This window comes from Salvia splendens, chromosome 18 (genome assembly GCF_004379255.2).
Source record: "Salvia splendens isolate huo1 chromosome 18, SspV2, whole genome shotgun sequence".
NCBI classification, from domain to species: Eukaryota; Viridiplantae; Streptophyta; class Magnoliopsida; order Lamiales; family Lamiaceae; genus Salvia; species Salvia splendens.
The window spans coordinates 22,480,049-22,503,059 of NC_056049.1; the positions used below are offsets into that span (position 1 = coordinate 22,480,049).

The 23,011-nt window shown below is 35.2% G+C and overlaps 4 protein-coding genes across 6 annotated transcripts; 1 reads left to right on the forward strand and 3 right to left on the reverse strand.

Moving 5' to 3' along the window:
- Positions 1-4: 4 nt before the first annotated feature.
- LOC121777673 (upstream activation factor subunit UAF30-like) lies at positions 5-2,413 on the reverse strand. 2 transcript variants are annotated; one of them, XM_042175012.1, is made up of 3 exons: positions 2,144-2,413; positions 677-862; positions 5-348 (listed from the first exon to the last, which is right to left on the reverse strand). In XM_042175012.1, exons 2-3 carry the CDS (start codon positions 848-850, stop codon positions 217-219), a joined length of 306 nt encoding a protein of 101 aa, XP_042030946.1. In that variant the 5' UTR covers positions 851-862; positions 2,144-2,413; the 3' UTR covers positions 5-216. The 2 variants fall into 2 exon arrangements, with proteins under 2 accessions (XP_042030946.1, XP_042030945.1); XM_042175011.1 differs by having other exon boundaries at positions 1,704-2,411.
- A 2,672-nt stretch (positions 2,414-5,085) lies between these two features.
- Positions 5,086-7,439, forward strand: LOC121777831 (DNA repair protein XRCC4-like). Its single transcript, XM_042175184.1, has 5 exons — positions 5,086-5,305; positions 5,379-5,521; positions 6,542-6,670; positions 6,832-6,954; positions 7,050-7,439. The coding sequence occupies exons 1-5, from the start codon at positions 5,161-5,163 to the stop codon at positions 7,362-7,364; spliced, it is 855 nt and encodes a 284-aa protein (XP_042031118.1). The 5' UTR covers positions 5,086-5,160; the 3' UTR covers positions 7,365-7,439.
- LOC121777830 (syntaxin-related protein KNOLLE-like) lies at positions 7,416-8,537 on the reverse strand. Its single transcript, XM_042175183.1, has one exon. It carries the CDS (start codon positions 8,455-8,457, stop codon positions 7,537-7,539), a length of 921 nt encoding a protein of 306 aa, XP_042031117.1. The 5' UTR covers positions 8,458-8,537; the 3' UTR covers positions 7,416-7,536.
- Positions 8,538-9,192: 655 nt separating this feature from the next.
- On the reverse strand, positions 9,193-14,900 carry LOC121777336 (CWF19-like protein 2). 2 transcript variants are annotated; one of them, XM_042174565.1, is made up of 11 exons: positions 14,799-14,900; positions 14,056-14,130; positions 13,404-13,827; positions 13,152-13,297; positions 12,730-12,912; positions 12,483-12,647; positions 11,800-12,186; positions 11,360-11,439; positions 10,890-11,253; positions 10,039-10,251; positions 9,193-9,800 (listed from the first exon to the last, which is right to left on the reverse strand). In XM_042174565.1, the coding sequence occupies exons 2-11, from the start codon at positions 14,098-14,100 to the stop codon at positions 9,471-9,473; spliced, it is 2,337 nt and encodes a 778-aa protein (XP_042030499.1). In that variant the 5' UTR covers positions 14,101-14,130; positions 14,799-14,900; the 3' UTR covers positions 9,193-9,470. The 2 variants fall into 2 exon arrangements, with proteins under 2 accessions (XP_042030499.1, XP_042030498.1); XM_042174564.1 differs by having other exon boundaries at positions 12,730-12,918.
- Between the last annotated feature and the right edge of the window lie 8,111 nt (positions 14,901-23,011).

Consider the following 23,011-nt stretch of genomic DNA (forward strand, 5'->3'; position numbering starts at 1 on the left):
CCTCTACATTGAAGCCCACATTTATTAATTATTTGAGGTAAATAACTATCATTAGCAATTACTGACAGCAGAAGTACAAGAATATATTCTCTTTCTCCAATCCAATTTTTTTCAAGGTAAAAACATATGTGAAATTACTAAAACTGAAATCCAACATCCATTAATCCAACACAAACTTAAACCTAGTGCAAAACTGCAAATCCAGAGTCAGGGCCCTCAACTGCCAGGCTGCTTTGGAAAATGCAACTTGATCAACGGGGGAAGTTCAGTGAGATCAATCGTGGACTTGCCCAATAGAATGCTCTTCAGCTTCGGATCGCAGTTGACTACATTCCTGTTGACGGGATCCTATAGCAACGATACAAATGATCAAATACAATCCAAATTTGCACGAAGCTCAAGCAGTTTGTTACTACAACCTACGAACAAACCGTGCTGTTTTTCTTTTCTCTATCACATCACAGTACAATATATCAATCACCATCATTTAAATACAACAGTTTATAATCAACACATCAAAGTCATGCTTTGTGCTAGCAAGAAAAGGGATTTTGGGTCGTGTCAAGAATTCCAAAGATCATTTAGAAACTCTTATCTGCCCAGTTATTTCTAGTTCAACAAAAACAATTATCATAAAGATAAGGTGAGTACTAATGATGTGGATTTTGGAGCTGACCTGGAGATTGTTATCCTTGATATAACCCCAAACACGCTTAAAGCAACTGAGTTGTGAACTTTGAGACTGGCCCATGAAATCTCTAAGCACGGTAGGCAAATTAACAATGTCGATCAAAGATGCAACTTTCTTGGGGTTGTCTGTAACAACCTTCTTCAACCTCTGCGGTAGCATTCTCCCCAGTACCTGCAGCCCCCAACCGATTGCAATAAAACAATCAACAGCTAGTCATCTATTGTTATACAACATGTTCCATCATTGCATTACTGATATTCACTTTGATGCGAAGACCTTGCAATTCCAATAGTTTATTTCTTTAGGTGGTAGGCTTCTCATTAGCTTATACAATAAATTCCCAATATAATCGTAAATCCAATCAAATTTTCCGTTTTGGCTCTTCTGAGATTTCTATAAGCTAAATTTTTTATAAGAAGGCGCCTTCAAGCCCTTCAACGCAGAATAATAGTTCATGATAGTTTTTGTCACTTTTCCCTAAGCTTATAAGTCAAGCATAAATATTTCAAGTAGGTAGGTTCTACAACATCATTACTTAACGGCATTCTTCAAGATCAAAGCAAAAACTAGTTCTTTCACCCAATTTTCAAGCTAAAATGTAACTTAGGATAATAACTCTTGCCCTAATCAGGGCATGATGATTGCAAATTTTGAATGTTGAATAAATTAAAAAATGACATTGGATAAGAATGAAGTTTAATTAATTTAAAGTTGTTGAATAATTAATTTATGCACTAGAATACATGATGTACTCATTATCATCCATCTTTACTAACTGTGTAGCTTTTTTTTGAGTTGGGAAAAACAGAGACGTGTATATATCATCAAATCTCTACAAATTAACTTTCACTTTGCAATAGTAATAGTTTAAGAAGAGTCAAATGATATGGAATGCAATACATACTGACGGTCAATAAGGTGTAAAATGAAATCTAACAAACTAAAGTGAAAAAGTTACATATCAACAAGCAAAGTCCAATATACAAAATCAACCACAAAAAGAGATCAATACCTAACCGAATTAGTCGCATTTCCACACCAATATTCTTCCCCTGTTTTTCAAAGAATTCGGTGAAAGCGTTGAATGATAAACTAAACAACAAAATTCTAAACCAAATGGTCACAAGACTAATTATTGCTTTACTTTTTAGAGAAAAGGAAATTTTTGGCATCTCCCTCTCCCTCCACATATTATTTTCTTAAATCCCACTTGAAATATTCACACACACACACACAGCATGACAAACAAGAAAATTTGATCCAAATGACAGTTTCTTAATCCAAACTTTGATATCATATCATATCATTACCTTGGATTGAATTAATTCCATGCATATCTTCATCAGCCCCAAAAGAAAATCTTTTGAGCAAATTCATAACAACAAATCACAAAATACTTTTTAAAGAACAATGTGTACAATTTCTGGTTTCATCAAGAAAAGACTAGCATACCTAGAGTGATGAGCAATGAGAAAAGTTTAAGAGAGCCGAGGGGAATGAAGCCTGGTCCGAGATCATTCTGCATAAATATGGATGGAAGCTAGAATGTTCTCGAACCAGACAACATTCCCCTGAACATCTCACCACTAGTATCCTTGAGGGGTTCGAAGAAGCTGATCTTGATGTCTCCATGCATTGATGTTTCAAGGAGACTTATATATATATACATGTGTGTGTGTGTGTGTGTGAAGGAAAGAGGGGAAGGGGGATAAGGGATTTCTTTTTTGACAAGTATTTCCACTTTGTACTTCATGCTTTTCACACACAGGAATTCAAACAAAATCACCATTTTTGTCACGCAACCTTTATCATCTTGATATAACTAACTAAGTAGTAAGTACTATCAAACAAAATTTACGTACCAAGTCACACCTAATTTTGTACCGTGTTGGAAAACGATAAATATATTTTCCGCTCGAGCATTTATTACGATATCCGTGTCACAATTTCCGGTGCGGAAATGTAGGGTCGATTGAGCCATATTTGTAGCTCCGCTGCAATTAAAAAGATGAGGCCGTTTTTGCAATATTTCAAAGGTCGTTGATACGATTATATCTTCCAAAATATCTCACATATCTCTATTATTATATTACCATATCTTTTCCGTATCTTTATTATCTTGTTCACCAAGTTAGGTTATTCATAGAAGTATTATAAATATGAGTCTTTGTTATCATTTGAAGGAATCATGAAAGAAATATAATTATCTTTATCGTTTCGTCTTTTATTTTTCTACAATTTACTTTTCCGTCTTTGTTCATCGGTTGCTCGACGGGAGGATCCCGCGAACGGACCTTCAATATCCGGTGAATTCTCGTCAATTATCATTGATACGGGTTTCTCCTCAATGAAAGCACCAGATGATAAGGAGAAACCCGTATCAATGATAATTGACGAGAATTCACCGGATATTGAAGGTCCGTTCGCGGGATCCTCCCGTCGAGCAACCGATGAACAAAGACGGAAAAGTAAATTGTAGAAAAATAAAAGACGAAACGATAAAGATAATTATATTTCTTTCATGATTCCTTCAAATGATAACAAAGACTCATATTTATAATACTTCTATGAATAACCTAACTTGGTGAACAAGATAATAAAGATACGGAAAAGATATGGTAATATAATAATAGAGATATGTGAGATATTTTGGAAGATATAATCGTATCAGTCGTATACTATAATTAACCCCACTCTCTAATAAAAAATAATCATAGCCTATATGGGTTCAATGTTATGCCATTTTCAGCTCAATGTGTAAACATTACACAGATCAAAAGCATGTTATTTTTGGAAATGCTCCATGATCGGTCTTATCAGCAAATAAGAAGTTATTGGTACTAAAGATTGTTTCTTTATATTTAGTTACTTATAAACAATTAAGTGAAATTAATGTGTGAAGAGTGTTACTTCTACATTCCACAAATAGTAAAAAGCAGTGAGTTTAGGAAGAAGTAGACAACATTCATAAATGAAGCCGTTAATCACCAATTTCGAGTGATTCCACCCGTAAAGATGAAGCAACAAATAAATGGTGCATGTGGTGGTTAAGGATGTCTACATAAAGAAGAGAATTAATTAGGTAGGAGCTCTTTCTTGAACATGCTCTAGTGCTTTCTCAAGATGTATATTTTGGTTAGGGGTAGTGTAATCGAACGGAGCCGAATGCTTTAGCTTTTATTTATTATCGAGTCCGTATTTATATCATTGTGATATTAGAGTTATAATTAAAGTTATAGAAAGAACCATTTTTGTTCACCTTAGATTGTAAATCATTTAAAAACCCAAGCGATCTATCCCAAAATTATATTCTGGATCGTTTTCGGAAATGATAGACATATCAAACTCAACTTCTCTACCGTTGAAACTCACTAAATCTACAAATATCCTTGTAAAGGGGTTTGACAAAGTCATGTGGGAAGAAAGATCAATGTTGGGCTGTTCATGAGTTGCAAACACTATCAAAAAGTTTGTTGAAGTTAAAGTGGTCCAAAACATGTCATAACCTAATTAGTGTCTACCTACATAGTGAACAAGAGCATATCACCCCACATGTCATGTAAATACTTTTCTTGTGATGCTTGATAAAGCAATAACACGCAAGTAGGTTCCAGCCGATTCCGGTTCTAAGGGGAGTGGATTCATAACTGGACCGACAACCCTATTCGTATGTGGTTCAATTTTGAATCGAAAACCTGCCATTTCGGTTTATGTTCAAAGCTGATTGTTTTGGTTAGTTTGTGCCGGTTTTTTCACAATTTTCAATATTTTTTACCAATTATTTCAAGTTTTGAGCCAAATTTGTCATTTTTTATTGCCAATTTTGGACTGCAACTGCAGTTCATGGTTCAAAAAGGTTAAAACCATAGCCGTAAAGATAAAACTGATGCCGATTTCAGTTAAACCTGAAAGTGTCATCACCGATTCCAAAATCAGAACTGGTGGTCCAATTAAAACCTAACAATTCTACAAACAATGAATGCTAATGAAGGGAACTATAAATTAAGGAAATAAAATTGAGTATCCTCGATGGAATATTCCAAATCTAATATTCTACTCGGTTATGCTCCGCTCATATATATACAAACGTAGACACTATCTTAGTTGAATTCATACTTCCCCTCCAATCATTAATTAGATGTAGGGGAGAACTACCATCTTCAGTTATAAAACATGAATAAAGTAGGGGAGAGAATATAAAACGTGAGTAATAAAATGAAAGTAATTTTTTTTATTTTTGATACATTTCATTAATTTTGATAGACAGTATCACTTTATATTTTGGGTTATGATATTGTATTCTATATTGGGCTTACATATGGGCTACCAATTTTCTTGGTATTTTAGATTTGGGCCTTTTTATGCAAATTGAATATGGATTAACAAAGCGGGAACTCCTCTCTCTCTCTCTAAAAGCTTCCTCCACACACCGCCAACAGCAAGCTTGCAGAAATTCATCGTCGAGAAAAATGGAAACGCCGAAGCACACATGCTTGAAGCTCCAATTAACGATGGGCGTCGGCGAACCCGAAGCCGTTTTTGTGAAGGGCACCTGGTACCCAACCCGATTCGACATTTCCATAACCGACGGCCTCCAAGCTTGGACTTGCCATGGTAGGTATACTAATGGTAACCAAATTTGTTGAATTAATTTAATTTAATTAATTATTTTATGTATGCGGGAAAGCTACTGAGGAAGAGGTGAAGGAGAGAGCGTCGTGCTGGGACCAAACGGCGTCGTACTACATCGACTTGGCCGAGAGGTATCTCGGCTTTCAGCAACCCGGGTCGGTTTACGGCTTCTCGGATGCTGGAGGCGGATGCAGACGGGTATGTTTGAGCTTTCGTTTTGATTGTTTCTTATCAATTGGTTCAGTTATTTAGTGGAATTTAGTGAATTCATTTTTTATGTAATTTGTAGGGATTGTTTTAATTTGTGCTCTGATTTGGGGGAAATCGATGCTTTTTGTGTAGTAAGGCTGAAAAATGGAGACTTTGGGAACAATATGAAAATGGATGTGGAAAATGCTCATGAAACATACTGATCAATTGATCATTTATAGCATCATGGTAGATTTGTAGCTTTCTATGGTTGAGTTACTTTATTGATTTTATATCTGTGAAGCTTTCTATGTGCGTGCATTTGCATCATGCTTGCAGAACTATGCTGACCGACTACCGTATGTGGTTGATGAACTCTGTTTGCCATAAAACTTTTAGAAGTCTGTGTTTACAGTGTAGCTTGACATTGTATATTAGGCATATATCTTGATTGTGATTTGTGCATGCTTTTTTTTGTTGGAATTTCTTGTACGAACAAAATCTACGTGGCTAGAGTTGGTTTTTGACGTGGCTAGAGTTGGTTTTTGATTTAAGTGAGGTTTTGCTACAACCATACAAACAAAGGGAGGATTTGTGTCATTTTTCACGATTTGATACATTAATCAAAATGAATACAAAGTTGTTGAACACTCGGTAGTCAGGTATTCATTTCCAGGTACTCTGTATCTAGTTTGATAGAATCGGGAGTGGGAGATGGAGTCGATTAGTTGACTGAGTAAAAAATTAGATTTCTAAATGAGTTCGGCCTTTTCCTTTTCTAAGTAAAGCTACTAAGTACATTTTCTATTTATAAGCTTTTTCTTTCGCATCTCTTTCTGTTACAATGTAAAAAACTCTTGTGGATCTAAGCTCTCCAAAAACCTTCTTTCTTCTACTATGGGTTTTGCTGGTCTGTTATATCTGTTGTGGGGTATGCTATTCCAGAATTTATCGAAAATATCCAATGATTGTTTATTTTACTCAGGAGTGGCATCTCCCTCATTTTACGTTTGGTTTCTGATTTTGCAGTTATCATGGACGTTTGAGAAGGAAGGTATGAAACTGGAATGGCGGTGGAAATGCCACCCTTCCCCCGATAGCAAACAAACCACAGTGGATGTGCTGGACTTTCTTATGGATGCTAACATAAAGCTGAGTGTAAGAGAGAAAACTTATCATATATTGCACTCTATCACATTATATCCCTTGCAACGTCCTAATGGCAGTTGACTACATGCACTCAACTTCTATCCTCAGTCACTCTTACAAAAGAACAAGCTAGGATTGTCGTTGACTAGTTGGTTCTCTTGTTTGAATAGGAGGAAGTTGTATGGAAATCACAGTCGTTTGACAAGCTCAAACAGGAGGCTGAAAAGTGCCTTGCACAAAGTGAGAAACTCAGCAGTGAGAAATCAGAGTTTGAATCTGAAATATATGGAAAGGTACAATTCCCGGCTCCTGACCGTGACTGCGTCTCTCTCAACCGTCTCCTATATGTTCATAAATTTTGCCATAACATGTCATTTTTTTCTGGCAGTTTGTTCAGGTCTTGAACTCTAAGAAAGCAAAACTTAGAACGCTGCGCAATAGGCTCTCCAAACAGCCTTCGGCTGAAAATTCCCCTCAAGAAGAAGTGTCCTCAGATAGTAGGACTGAGAGCTTAGACGAAGGAAGTGATGAAGAACGAGATGGGCTGAGAGCTGTCGAAAAACCCGAAAAAGAACAAGTGTCCTCAGACAGGACTGAGAGCTTCGATGAAGAAGACGAAGAAGTTACGGTTAAAAACTTGGGTGCATCTTCCTCCTCTAAAAACGTCCCAACCACTAAGCCCCGTGGTAGAAAAAGGAAGTAAGATCCTACTTTTATGTGAATTGTATGTACATTAAAAAAAAAAAACTCGGGATTGAAATGAAATTTACTTCTCATACTTGCAAATATTACAAGAAATTATACATAAATGGATACATTCATCTCACGAGAGTGAAAGCAAAAACAAACAATTAAATAAATAGTATTCTATTCCATCACGATCTAGTGAAACTGGTGGCAATGGGGATGACAACAAGAAGAATGATGGCTAACAGCAGTATGATTCCGATGCACAGGCATCGCCGGCTGCTCCTCTGGTGATCTTTCGCAACCTTGAGGTTCTTCGTTCCAGCGCTCACATACTGCTGCGCGTTCATCACGTGGTGCTCGATGTCGTCCATCTGCTCGCCCTGCGCCTCCACCATCACAGCCATGTCGAGGAATATCTGGTGGAGCTCGAGCAGGCTCTTCTCGATCTCCTTGGCCGCGTCGTGCCGGTCCTGTATCTCCACCACCGTCTCCACGACCTTCCCCCTCCCGTGCTCCTGAATGGCTCTAGACAGCAGCTCCTCCCCGCCGTTCCCATCGCCACCGGAGATGATCTTGTCGATGACGTCGTCGTCGGGATGCTCCCCGGTGACGGTGAAGTATCGCCTCCCGACGGTCTCCTTGTACTCGGTCATCATCCGCTGGCGCAGAGCCTGGAAGTCCATCATGAGCTCCTTGAGCTTCTTCCGGAGCCCGTTGGTGACGGCGGACCGAGTCCGGTCGACGGGGGTGCCCTCCTTGCAGGCAGAGAGCCTGCGGTTGAGGGCGTTGGAGCTGTCCATGTCCTCGAGGCGGGAGCGGATGGCGCGGGCGCGCTTGAGAACGGAGAGGATGTCGGCGTTGACAGAGGCGCGGAGGGATTTGAGGGCGTCGGGGTTGTGGAGGGACTTGCCCTCCTCGTGGGAGGATTGGAGGCGGGCGAGGGTGTCTCGAATTGAGGCCATCTCTTGCTTGACTTGCTCGGCTTCTTCGAGGAAGGAGGTGAGGTTGGTGTCGATGTGGGTAGTCACGCCCATTTCGAGGTCGGCCATGGCTTCCTTCTTTAGGTCGACGTAGCTCGTGAAAGATTTGGTCATCAGATCGTTCATCTTGATTTGCTTGTGTGTGTAAAGAGAGAGATGATTGGTGGGAATGAAGTGAGGGTGGCAGTACTTTAAAGTGAAGAAGAAATAAGTGGAGGCGAGGCTATTTGTACAGATTCAGATTTAAATTGGAATAGCCGTTGCAGTTCAGGAACCAACGGCTAGTTTTCTGATTTGAAACCGACAATATGCTTTGCAGCATCTGCCAATTCTATCGGATCCGATGATAAAAAGGATATATACTGTATTTAATATTGTAACCGATAATATGTTATGCTGTGCTACGTGATTTTTTAATCTCTTAAGTATTTTACAAATTGTGCATTAAAATTTGTGTCGTTTTAAAAATTTGCTTTAAACGAAAAATGTAGTACTACTATAAATTTAGATTAAACAACTATGATGTTCACAAATATTGCTCACATAGGAGTATACCGTAACATTTCATTTATAAGTGTATTTGCTTTTAATATTTGATTTTAAAGTAAAAGACAAACTATAAACAGTTTGGATTATTGGGTATAGTCGAAACTAATCTTATTATGTTAACTAGAAAATAGTACTAATGTATAGTCCATCCATAAATATCGGTTGATGGATATTTTCAGACTGTATAATTACTTGAAGTACTTATATAATGGAGTAATATTTGTGCATCAATAATTGATCATAAAATGTGTATAAGATGGTTGATTTATTATTGATTAAGAAAATGTTGTTCTCTATGAAAAAAGAACAATGTTAACCTTAAAAATTAAAATCAAGTTTCATGTCTATAATTCTGATAGTGTTCAGCAACAATTTACATAAAAAACTTATACGAACTTGACCCCAACTCTGAAGCACCAAAGACTCGAATTTCATTCAAACAGAGGTTTATCTCTCATCCTATTTCTCCAGCTAACATGTTTGATAGAAGTGGGGATCATCACCATATATGTCGACACATGATGGAAAGATAACTACCGGATTGATCATCGATAGCACATGCCTCAAGTAGCACGAAACCTGACTGCGATTTAGTTGAGCTGCTTTGTCCAATCGAAGGGTTGCCAGTCCTTTGCAAAACTGGCAACTGCTTGCTTTTGCGTCTCGACAGACTCCTTCCTCCGACGTGCATGCATATCTTCAGCTGGCAGTTGCAGCATGCCCCAGAGTACATTGAGGCCAAAGTTGCCTGGAAATTCCTTTTCATCGTCTATTACGTGGACGAATCCCTTGCTCAGTCCAAATTCAACATGAAAATATGGGAAGTTTTTGGGGATTGAACCACGCAGTCCCTTTTCGCTTGTGTCAATGAGCTTCTTAGCATTGTGTTGACTCCATTCATCTTCAGCTTCGTCGATTGCCTGCAGCATATTATACAATTTAAAAATAAGTATCTCTGCAAATTTTCAATCATTTGCAGAAGCATCAAAACTATCGATCTGATGCAACTATAACTAGGCACAAGAAGACATCAACTCTATCACATAAAAGATGATCAATTTGAAAGGCAAACCAATCCCTAAATTACTGAATTCTCTGATACACATGTTGATAAGAAGGAATATGACATAAAAGATGATCAATATGAGATGAACGGACCTTCTTGAAGTAGAGAGGTGCCTCCTTAGCAATATCCCGGGGCATAGGTACGCACTCAACCAAACAATGCCGTCTTTGACGTGACAACCCAATTACAGTCTCAAAGAAAACTACATCTTTTTCCTGCTTTGCAAACATCATTATCAAGCATTTTTTGAAATTCCGTATTTCATCCCACACATTATTATCAACAGTTCTCGTTGAAGACTCGTGCTGTAGAGGATGAAAGAACATGGATTAGGTAACAATCATTAACAGACAATGCATTTCTATATCAGCAGTGCAAAACTTATAACAGTCTGTAGTGAAAATACAATATTAACAACAATAAGAATGGGAAACTTTTGCTCTTGGAAGTCATGAGCAATGAGCAAAAAATTAACAAAAATGTGGTTAGCATTAAAGAACACACAGCAGCATATTTCAAATTGAGGATGTTTGGTTGACAACTTGTTGAACATCAAGGAACTGACAGGATGTGTTAGATCAGGGATCCAGAAAAAAAATCTCCCAAATTCTTCACCTACAACAAGATCTTGCACATTTAATTTAATTATCAATCCTTAAACAAAGTCTCTCAATGCCTCTCCTAATTCTTTAACCTTTTCAGACAACCTCTGATGTAATTGACTTTCCATAGCTCAAAAAAAGGACTCTGGGAGAGGTTAACACAGGCGAAGTAAAAAGAAGCTCTTTTTTTATAACCTAATTAAAACTCCTACAAAAAACTAGCAAATATTTTAAATGACTGGTAGTTGATTCATGTAGCAAAATCTTCACATAAGTCAAAACCAGAGAAGCTGGGAAACAAAAATACATAAAATAAAAAGATTGAAACACTTCCAAGTTACCTGCAACGTCAAAATGCAACAATGACCTGGGACGACAGGTTGCTGATGAGGCACCGACAAATAGGTAAAGTTTGCAATGGAAATCACTAGATGTTTGGGCCTTGCTGGATTTTCAAAACAAAATTGGCAGCGCTCCTGCTGAGTTAAAATGCGATTTGCCGAATTAGTGATCTCAGATGACTTTCGACTGCTATCCCCTCCTCTCTTTCGAGTCTTTTTCCGAGGACCATCGTCATAGTCATATTCTTCATCGGCTTGATTAGATATGCTGAATCGTTGATTCTGCGTGATTCTCTGAGCTAGATGCAAATCACCATCATCCTCTTTCCTCTTTTGCCTAGCAGATACATCATGCATAATAAACCTAACCAAATATGTAACCAATTAGGATGTAAGAGGCAGATGAAAAGGTTTAAAACCAAACGCCAACAGATTAGGATTCAAGAATGAGGCATAAAATGAAAATTCACCTGCTTGTGGTTCCATCAATTTGTGGTCTACTTGATTCATTACCAGCATCCTGTTTTCCTTTGATATTCTCAGCTTCCTTCTGAATAAGGGGTCAAAAGGTCAGATATCAAAAGGGAGAGGTAAAAGACGATATTGCTAATAAATTGAAAAACAAAAAAGAACATAAAAAAGTTAAACTGTCAAACCAAGCCTCCAAATAGGGGAAAACCATAGAAGGAAAAGAAATGTGGATGCATAGTAAAAGATTCACTTGTTAAGCATTCTACTGATTTCTAATAACAAAACTAATTTATCTCACTACGTGGAGCAAACTACAAGCCAGAGTTTCATAAGTATATTGACATGATTGAGAATACCATATGCTTATCTGAGGACATCGGTAGTAGGAGCAATTAATGAGATACATAATGACCCAAAGAAGAATAAAAAAAAATATTACCATCAGTTTTTCCGCTTCGTCGTGCCTTCCCTTCATACGAAGTTGCAAGGCTTTGGCAGCCAACTGATTTGCACTCATGGGAGGCCCTAACGTTCCAACATCCTCTTTATTTTCTCTAAATGCAAAATCAACTGAAGCAGAAGATTCTGCTCTTGCTTCAAATTTTGAAGAACTGCTCTGATCTACACTTTTCTCCTCCTTATTCATAAATGCGGCCATGAAATTTCCATCATTAGAAAACTTATTTAAATTAGACATAGCAGCAGAGACAAGAGCACTATCTTCGGCTGACATTTTGTTCCTTCCACGCTTTCCCCATGATAAAGAATCATGAACTTTGGGCATTTTCATTTTAGAATGCCGAGGGGTTATGTCCTTTCTGTCAATCTGACAAATATCATTAGACAAAAAAAGTCAGTGTATACAGACCATATCTTTTAGTTCAACAAGACATAATCATTATTTGTGTAGCCTTGAGAAGGAACAAAAAGTTAATGAGTATTATGAGTTCAATCAATCACATAACGATAAAAAGCAATCCACCTGATTTTGTTTGTGATGATTTAATAAACAAAATGGGGGAAATTAGAGTTTCGGGTTAGATTCTTTATTGAAAAAGATGCAATCATGTTTCACTAAAAAAATTTAGTTTAATGATGTAATGAAAAATGGGGAGCTAATACCTTTTCAGCGCTATTGCTTTCTACATCTAGATTCTTTTTGTCTTCTTTCATCAACCCTTTTCTCCTGTGATTTATGGCTTGAAGATGGGCATGAGTTGATGCAACATCACGAGAACCCACAGAAGCTGCAAATTGACCCATAGAACCCCAACGTTCTTCAACAACCTGTAAAAAGTGTAAAAAACTACTGAATTAAAGATTACAGCAAAATGATTGAATAGACAGCCTACTGTCCCAATGTTCATACCTGCTGAAGGTTCCGTCCCTCACGGGCTGCTTGCTCTTTTGATCTTTTCAAAGCTTTAAGCCTCCAGCTAGCACCTCCATCACCAACAACCGTAGTAGATTTCCCAGCCTTACTATCAGACTCTTCAGGATAACCACTCCCATTATCTTTCAGGTATGGATTCAATTCTCTAGGATTATCCTTCTGTATCTTCAGATCACAAAACAGTTCAAATAAAAAATAAAGATGTTCATGAGCTGTAGTTCGAAGACATCAATTATAATCAAAATAACATATGTGGCACAAAAACCTGGAAGGGCCAAGACTTACTATCAGAAATATTTCTTTACTTTGCTAATCATAATATCAACTGAACATAACATTCTTTTATGGTTTCATTTTAGTTCTTGAAGCAAGAGCTGGCATAAGTTAAGGAAGTATACCTCTTCAACTGAAGCTTCTTCTGGCTCAATAAGAGAGGACTTATTAGAGATCTCATCAGAACTATTCTTCGGCCGAAGCATCCATCCCAATCCGGTTTCTTCTCGTAAAAGGTCTGAACTTTGTGATTGAAATCCTTTACTACCAGCTGATATAAAAGGCCAAAGCTTATTTAGAGAGATCACACACATATTCACACACCAAAAAATTAAATCATAAAGATACTGTAAGAATAAATATTAATTTATACGTACTGGTAAGTTTGTTTTCCATTTCGTCACTGTTTATGCCCCATTCTTTTTTGCGCTTCGATTTATTCATTTCCCCTCTATGATGTCCCCTCTCTTCACCTGACCTTTCACTTTCAGAATCACCACTTGATTTATATTCTGATGAATAGTCTCTTCTCCGACTCTTAGCCTTCTTCTTTAACTTACTTCTGTGCTCATTATCAGAGCTCCGTTTATTCTTCTTTTCTCCTTTTCGGTTCTTATGCCTCTTAGGATCATGTCCTTCACTTTGGCTATCACTTTCATCAGAAAATGAAGACAAATCCTCATTTGAATCATACCAAATCTTTTTCTTTCTAGATCCACTCTTTATTCTTTCAGGGCATTCATCATCAGAGCTACCATACCGGGAATGTTTACTTTTCTTTCTAAGCTTCCCATCTTTTTCCTTAAATACAAACCAAGCAAAAAGTTAGGAATATAAAATAAACGACTTTCTTATACATGGTGATGACTGTATACGATAGTACCCAATACATGAGGCAAGCATTGGAATTGCATATCATATGAAGCTGATAAAAGCACAGGAGAGCATAAAAAACAAGTATAGTTAACGAGACTATGGGACATAATTTAAAGCACCCAAGCAGTAAAATAGCACTTTGATGGCACTTACTTCATCAATGTGATCACGTGGTATGAACTTCAATCCAGAAAACATAGTTTCTTCCGAAAATGTGAATTCAGAAAGCTACAGAGAAATAAAGCAAGTTAATTGAGTTAACACGAAAAATTAGTACAGTATATTAGAGTCTTATACGAAACAAGATGAAACAATAATATCAGCTAACACAAGAAATTCACAGCTTCTCTAAGTAAAGAAAGTCGTCGGGTTTTTTTCCTTCGAGAAAAAGACGACAATATAAAAAGCTAACTATAAATTTCTGAACCAATAAGGGACTTGTTAAGCCCTTAACTACGGCCTAGTTGGTGGAGTTGATGAGCTAGTGACTAATAAAATTAAGCTCAATTCCAATAAGTTTACAACTTTGTATCCCCAATTATATTTCTCCAAAAAACTATTAAATATCACACTTTCAAATAGTTAGGTCAAGTTATTAAGCACTGCTGTATTCAAATTTTGTCAAACCGATCTAATTTAACAGAGATAGTAACCAAAATGCAGTCAAATAAATCATAATGTGGTCTCAAATTGTCATCCTCATCAAACTCCATTCCGCCGAAATTAAAACATGGAGTACAAGTATTCCAAAATCGATTGCAAACTAGCAAACCCATTACCCGCCCATATCCGCCCCGCCCAGATGTTATGTCTATTGTATCGAGAGACTTAATATCTACTGTATTGAAAGACTTCATTATTGTTACAATTTCAGAAGAGAGAAGAAGAGAAATTACCTGAAAGACGAACTGCGGCGAAGAAGAAAGAAGAAAATTTGCAGAAGGAGAAAGGGACAAAAAAAAACGTTTTCACGAAGAAGAATAAGTTAGCGGATTGCAAATATTAAATTGGGTTTTTCTTATATGGATTTTGATTACTTTACACTTTCAAAAGGTAATTAGTAAACTATTTTGGTTATTGGTTTTATTTTATTTAAATATTTGTATCACTTAATTAACGTGCCAGATTGAATTTAACTGTATGGGTTGTGTTAAAGATAGAACCATTCTTAAGTGTAGAAACTAGAACTCTACATATTTTATTTATTGGATGAGGAAAAAATGACGGTCAAGATTAAAAATCATACATATTAGACTATGTTTTCACGACATTCCGGACTCAACATGTGAAAAAACTCACATGTTGATGGAAGAATGAATGAAACGAAGAAGAGTCCATGCATGCTTTATTTTTTCACTTCTCTGCATTCACTCATTAATAATAGTTTTGGTTGTAATGGGAAGTTGTTGTGCAAATCAACATCATTGGATTAAAAGATCTAACGACCTTCGTTTGACATTTGTTCTACGTTTAAGAATGGTTCTACGTTTAAGAATGGTTCTATCTTGATCACAATCCTTAACTGTATTCACTTAAATTAAATGATTATACTACTAAACTTAAATAAAACAATTATTAGAATAGCTTATTTGAATCACATAAAATCAAATTAAAAGACGAATAACAAAATTACAACAGTTTTCATTCTGATATCTTTTTTTAGATAGTATTTTTAGTATAATAATTCATTAATTTTTTTTATATCCATGGTTACCTGTTTTGAATTCCAAAATCAAATCGTACTACTAGATTTTTTAAATTTGATTGCAGAATTTTATTTTTAAGTTCGACTGATTTTTATGTGCTTGTTTGTCGATTGCAGAATTTGTTTTCATGCTTAATTGTTTCACTTGATAAAGAGTATTAATTTGTAACAACTCCTTGTTATTTATTTTTATGTGCTTGTTTGTTGATTTGATATTGTGTATTTGTTCGCTATTCTCATTTCTTACAAAAAGTGGAATTCCCACAGATTTTTTCCATTCATGGTAGAGTTTGATTTGAGACCAATGTTGCAAATAGCGGGCTATAGCGCCGATATAGCGCCGCTATAGCTGCTGAAGCAAGCCACCGCGAAGATATCCTCTGTATTGGATATACGGGCGCTAAAATCGCTAAAGCGAGCTATAGCGCCGCTAATGTACGATAGCGTAGCGGTGTCGATAGCTGCGCTATGCTTTTTTTTGTTGCAACAGGCCAAACGTCAAGCCGGATTAAAAAATTGGCCCAAAAGTAGCCCACTACGTGCATGTAACCCTATTTCTTTTGGTTCCCTACTCCCGTATCTCTTTGACTGATCGTATACGACGGCGGCGGCAGCAACGATTACGACGACGGCGACTGCGGCAGCGACCGGTTGGCTACGAACGGCTTGGCCCGTGCCATCGACGCTAGATCCTGCACTAGGACGACGGCGGCGAACACTGCAGTGCCTCGACGAACGTCCGACGATCACGGCAGCGGTAGCAAATGGCTGACGAACATCAATCTCAGAGTGCGCCAGGCACCCAAATGTCCCAAAGCCAATTGCATTGGCTGCTATCATAGTTTATTAGTTAATGGCTCTGAACTAATGTATGTGAACTAATGTGTGAAATTACTCATGTTTTGGCTAAAATTTTGCTTTTTTTTTTGTAAAACGCTATTAGCAATAGCTGCCGCTATAGCTGCACTATAGCCGCTATAGCTTTTTCGGGAGGACTCCGCTAAAATTGATAGCCCGCTATTTGCAACATTGTTTGAGACAATGATATTCAACTCAGTTGATAAGATTCTTTTATCATTCAATCAAGTCTATATTATTAATTATTTTTAAAAAAAGTCACTTTAACTCTTTACTTAGAAATTATACCGCTATAAAAAAGCGAGACATATCGACAATAAATCATAAATGTTTATATAAATATGCCGTTGATAAAACTTACCACGGATAATAAGTGTTGATAACTTGATAAAGATTTGACTGCCAGCTCTAGAGAATCCACGTTGGTTCCGTTGATAAAGATTACGTAATTAAGTTAATTACATAATTCGAGATTAGTGCGCATTTAATATTAATTAACTTCCCAGCTACCCCACTCTATATATTTGCCTAACTTATTATTTTTGAGTATACGTATCAAATATACAGGTTAAAATAGTATAGTATTTAGATTTACGTATCCGTTTCTATTTTATTGACTGTGTATGGTGAAAGTATTTTCATTTTAATTTCCAAGAAATTTGCTTTTTTTGTTTAAATAAGAGACAAAAGGCTCAAACCGCTTAAAGATCGTTAAGCAAAGGAACCAAAGTTTAGAACCAACAAACTAGTTCAAAAAAAAAAGAAAAAAACACCTCAAAACAAAGCAAGCTAAGCAAAGGAAAAACACCCTCCAAGCAGAATAGTGAAACCAAAAACTAAACAAACATCGATCGAAAACACCAAGTAAAAACTGACTAGGAAGTAGGGCGAGCTAAATTGCACCTTTATGTTTATCAGAGTTGCTTCTGTGATTATACTCCGTCCAACTTCTAGCTTTAAGTAAGTCGTCACACATTTGCTAATCGAATGTAGTTAAGAATTGAATCGAACGGAGGATTAATCAAATTGAATTTTATTACTTTAAATTGTACTCCGTATATAATATTATCAATTGTCCGAACATAAAAGTTAATTTTTATGCCCAGAAATGTAGTAAATTCCATAATGTTCTTTTCATAAATAGGAGATTAGTTACGAAACTTATGTTAGATTGTTTGAGGTAATAATAAAGCCTAATGAAACGAAATTGAATTAACAAACTATTACAGAGAAAATTGAATGGCTTACTCATTTGCAAATTGCATTTTAATTAATTTGTAATAATTTATCATTGCTTGTTGTACTAGGTTCAATGATCAAACTTAATGTGCATTTATAGCATTATTTTAAATAAAAATGGCGATTTGCAAATACAAATTTTATCGGAACATTTGTAATATAATGCATAATACAACAAATTATAAATATACAAATCCATATTACAATGAATCAGCTGAAATCCATATAGATATATGGTATTAATATGATTACTATACTTCACGCCTTGTATTATTGTATATATGCACAAAAGGAATTAATTATACAAAAAAAAGAACTTAACAATAAAATAAAATAAACTAATTTTCCTATTCTTTAAATCACCTACTTCAAAGTTTACAAAGCAAAGATCTTCATTTCTGTAGAGTCATTGCTCCAAATGAAGGCGGAGGGGCAGGGGCGCGACGACGAGGCTGCACACCGGCAAAGTGCATTTCCTTGATGGGACATCCGGTGCCACCGCTGCTGCCAGGGATGTAAGTGCAGCTCGAATGGTCGGAGGGAGGGACGGGACCCCTTTCGAGAGAGTTCATAAAAAGACTCATTGGTTTAGGGGTTTTCGATTCATCATGCAATAATAATCTGCTGCTTTTGCCAATCTCAAAACACAAAAGAAAGCTTAGAGCTAAAACTAGTGCAATATTGAAGTTTTTCATTTGTTCAATAATATGCGATGATTTGATGGTAGGGATACGAATATTTATAGGCTTAGAGGAGAAATGGGATTACTAATTTTCTAGTTGTTGATTGGTTTTTACTATTAACAAGAAGAATTTTTGGGCATTGATTGTTTTAAGTAATGAGACTCATTCATCATACTAAAATAGACTACTACTAAGATTTTCAATTTGGAAAAGTTAGGATTTGATTTGAACTTAAGTTCCCCAACTAACATGGTTGGATGATTTAACTCTTCTACTAAATTTTCGTTCATACTCCTTCCGTCCCACAAGAATATGCACTATTTCCTTTTTAGTCCGTCCCACAAGAATATGCACTTTCTAATTTTCGAAATACTTATCTTTCTAATGAGGTGGGGCACATTCTCCACTAACAACAATTTATTTACCTTTTCTCTCTACCTCTCTCTTACTTTATCAATTTTGCATTAAAACTCGTGTCGAACTCAAAGTGCAAATTCTTTGGGGACGGAGGGAGTATTAAGTGATCAAGCACGCATACACAAAATCATTATTTTTAAATTTAAGATTTAGTTAGGGAAATTGGTCCCTAAAACCATAAACTTTATCTGTAATTTGGTATTTGAAATTGATATATAATATCACAAACTTTGCATTTTGTTTGGTATTTGCCATGGCATGTCTATTACTATATTTGACTGACTTACTGAGCTTTTTTATCATACTTGATACAATTAAATCAACATGGTTTTCAACGTAACTTTTTATCTTATATGCTATGAACTTAAAAAGTGATTTAAAATATCATAAAACGTATCACGGTTGCCTACGTAAAATAAGATTTTGATGAATATTTCTTATTTGAGTGAGTTTGGGAAATACCAAACAAAATGCAAAGTTCGTGATATTATAGACCAATTTCAAAGTTCATGGGAAATACCAAATTTTAGGCAAAGTTCATAGTTTTAGAGACCATTATCCCATTTAGTTATAGAGTTTCTATTTCGAATTAAATAATTAGTTTATAGACTATAGACATACAACCTAATAAACATAGACATATTCACACAATTGATACGTAATTGTTATATTTGCGATAGTTAATAAGCTAGTTGTATGTTTGGTTTTCCAAACTACTTACGTGATTAAATTAAAGGACTTTTTTCGTTGTTATAGTTGAATTAATAATATTATTTCAAAATCGAATACCGTTCAAATTCAAAGTAAACTTGTGTTCCAGGTTTCCACATATGACAAATTAGAATTCAAATGTCATATTGCATCGTGCAAAGTATACAATCTCGCTCAAGCAAAACACAATCTAGCTATAAATCATAAAGAAAAAACAAAGTGTACAAATTAGAGCCTTCATATATTAGGGTGGTCAACCATTTAAATTATGTCATGTGACATATTTACAAGATTTACTATTTTATACAATAAGTGTAAATTAGGGAATCAATTTTTTGATAATCATGGAATAATCGGCAATGTTATGTGTAAATTCATTGCTATAATGTCATAGATATAATATACATAATGAAATTAATTTATTGTTATAATGATGTAGATTTTTTAATATTTAATGATTAGTATGTGTCATTTCAATGACAATGAACAATTCTAAAAACACCTAATTTTTTTTAAATTTTATATAATTTTCTCTTAAAATAATTTTTTCATAAACTATATCTGAAATTGACTTAGGTGTAATGTATATAATGCCAAAAAACGTACTAATATATAAGTGTGTTTTTTAATTGTATTTAACTTGTGGTTTTCACCCTAACTCTTTCTTAAGCGCATGTTTTAACTAAGGGCGTAGGTAAATGCCAAATTGTCTTAATTTATTTATGTCTTCTAATTTTGATTGGGACACCATAAATGAAAACACTTTTTAAAGCGTTAATAGTATATTTAAAAACACAAATTCATATTCTTTTCTGAAGTCGTTTTTAAAGTGGTAGTTCAATTACATTTTCCTTTTAATTAATATTCCTAGCTAGATTGAAGGTTCATATAGCCCAAAGTGCGCGAGCCGTGAGTATATATAATCTCTAAAGATTATAAAGTTTCAACTAAAAACTCCAATTAGTTGTAATAAATTGGAGGTAAAAAAAATGGGAATAGGCCGACAAATGTGAATCTATGCAGGAATAATGAGACCAATTAGGATTTCCTAGTTGGGAAGTCTCTTGGAACTATCATTATAGCAGTATATATTTCTTAATTTATTTTCTTCAACTTTGATAGTCTTAATATTCTTTGAATATATAGAAAGAAAATAATTAGTTTCAAAATATGTGGTAGCACGCAATTTAATACTATTAATTAGTGATACTACTCCTTAACAACCACATTATGCATATACACTTATAAAAAGGAAATATTAATGAAATGTTTGATTATTTATTTAATCTCAATTTTGTAAATTTAAATTTAATATTTTAGGCTTTAAAATATTGATTAATCATAAAAAAGAATAATGAAATACAAATAATATATAATTTTTGCCTTTAAATAATATTGATGAAAAAATAAGGAAAAATAATATTGATGAAAAAATAAGGAAAAATAAATTGACAGTCATAATCTAATTGAGAATTTATGATAGAATGTAAGTATTTAAAAATAATCGAATATTAATTACAATTATGAATTTATTACTTTTGTGACTACAATAACTTTGTGTGTGAAGCCATTATCATGATGGGGCTAGTACTACATAGTTTATTATAAAATATAATACCAGTTTCTCTCTTGTTTTGGTTATAAAATACTCTACATATATAATAAGCCTCGGAAAAAACGTCACTTGTATATTTTGGTATAATTCAATTCAAAGTTGTTGTTTGAAATGATTTAATTTAATATTTTCTTAAATAAGTCAATCTAAAGATGCAACTGACGAGTCCAATACCGTGAGCCATGTTAGAGCATCTCCAACCATTATACAAAACTCAAACTTATTTTAGTGTAAATGTCATTGCTTTTACTCCAACCATTTGCACCAAACTCAAACCCAAAAGAGTATTCCCTATCCACTTACTTTTCATACATTACAATCATATCTATATATTTTATATAAATTACACACTAATCCCATAACACTTTCAATAACTTAAATTAAATTAAATACTAATATTATAGTTAGATTTATTAATTAATATAACTATATATGAAATCAATTATTTTATTAAATAAAAAATACATGATATAAAAAATTTAAAACAAACAATTCTTAATATTGGATTATGTACGTGAATAATATTAATTTACCTATAGTATTAATGTAACTAATCAATTATATTCAAAGCAAAACTGGATTCTTTATTTGGGAACAAAATAAAACCGTTATCGTCTTTTGTTTAATCAAATAATAGATTAACTTTTTTCCAATTATGCTGAATAATATTAACTTATACTCCATATACTAATATGGGCTAGCCCACTAATTAATAAACAACCAAATATTAATAAAACCAAATTAGGTTAATATTTGACATCTTCTCCGTACCTGCCTCTGCTTTCTTCCCTAAGTTTTCTTGTTCCCAATTTTCTCCCAAGCATCCTTCGATTTTTCGATCTTAGATAGTAGCCCTCCAATCACATTGATTGCTCGCAATATTTTGACCTATCTCTTGGAGAACAAGAGGGCAATCCTCTTCTCCAAACACAAGTTGGTGAAGTAGATTCCAACTTTCTGATACGTGCATATCCATTTGAAGATTCTCATATCTTTATTAATTAGTTATTTTGATTTACCGTATCTTTATGATATCTATTTTCTTGCTCATTAAGTTAGTATTAGTATTATAAATAGAGTTATTGTGATTCTCTTCCATGAAGCAATGAAATAATCGTTTATCGTCTTTCTTGTTTTCTTTATCGTTTTTCTGCAAACCCTAGTTGTCGACGGGATTTCGCCTCCCGGGACTCCTAATCTTGTTTGCGGCGTCACGTTAGGGAGTTTTTCCTTAACACTTTCTTATTAGCATGTTGGTCACATTCTTTTCCAATTATGCAACGAAGAAGGCTTAAGAGAATTGCTCGCATATTGTAATCTTGTGAAATTGTGGTCCAAGCACAAGAATCAAAGCGATCAGCAATCAATGGATCTTCATAAAGCTTTTGAGCAAGTGTGGTCTTACCTACTCCACCGATGGGAATGATCTCTATTTGTTCAACTGCAGCAGATCTTCATCAATTCCCACCAAGTACTTGTTCAAGCTCGAGGAAGGTGAACCAGCACTCCATGAACTGATGGCCGACATCTCCTTTACCTCCACCTCCACCTCCACATGCTTCAAAGATTCAAGACGTTGCGTTGTTTGATGCTCATCGGGTGTCAGATCATGCGAGGAAGAAGCACCAGTGCGAGTTAGCATCGCCTTCCCCTCCACAAGCTTCACAACTTGTTCTTTTGCCGAATCAAGCCGTTGTGTTACTTTTTGTAGATATGGCGTGACTAAAGTAAACCTCATGCCTTGAGGGGTGCAAAGCATTTGATGAAACATGCTTGATTCAATAACATCTTCTGCTTGATATGCTGCATCTCTGATTTGGCTCTCCAAACTTCCTATTTTTGTGAGTGAAGACTTTTCAAGAATCTGCTGCAGAAACCTGG

Coding starts and splice junctions, on each gene's coding strand:
- LOC121777336 (XM_042174564.1), bottom strand. CDS start 14,100: ATGTTTTCTGGATTGAAGTTCATACCACGTGATCACATTGATGAA. Junction 11,254..11,359: donor ATTGATGGAACCACAAGCAG/GTGAATTTTCAT, acceptor ATATTTGGTTAG/GTTTATTATGCATGATGTAT. Junction 9,801..10,038: donor CACCTCTCTACTTCAAGAAG/GTCCGTTCATCT, acceptor AATATGCTGCAG/GCAATCGACGAAGCTGAAGA.
- LOC121777830 (XM_042175183.1), bottom strand. CDS start 8,457: ATGAACGATCTGATGACCAAATCTTTCACGAGCTACGTCGACCTAAAG.
- LOC121777673 (XM_042175012.1), bottom strand. CDS start 850: ATGCTACCGCAGAGGTTGAAGAAGGTTGTTACAGACAACCCCAAGAAA. Junction 349..676: donor TCAAGGATAACAATCTCCAG/GTCAGCTCCAAA, acceptor TCGTTGCTATAG/GATCCCGTCAACAGGAATGT.
- LOC121777831 (XM_042175184.1), top strand. CDS start 5,161: ATGGAAACGCCGAAGCACACATGCTTGAAGCTCCAATTAACGATGGGC. Junction 5,522..6,541: donor CTGGAGGCGGATGCAGACGG/GTATGTTTGAGC, acceptor CTGATTTTGCAG/TTATCATGGACGTTTGAGAA. Junction 6,671..6,831: donor ATGCTAACATAAAGCTGAGT/GTAAGAGAGAAA, acceptor TTGTTTGAATAG/GAGGAAGTTGTATGGAAATC.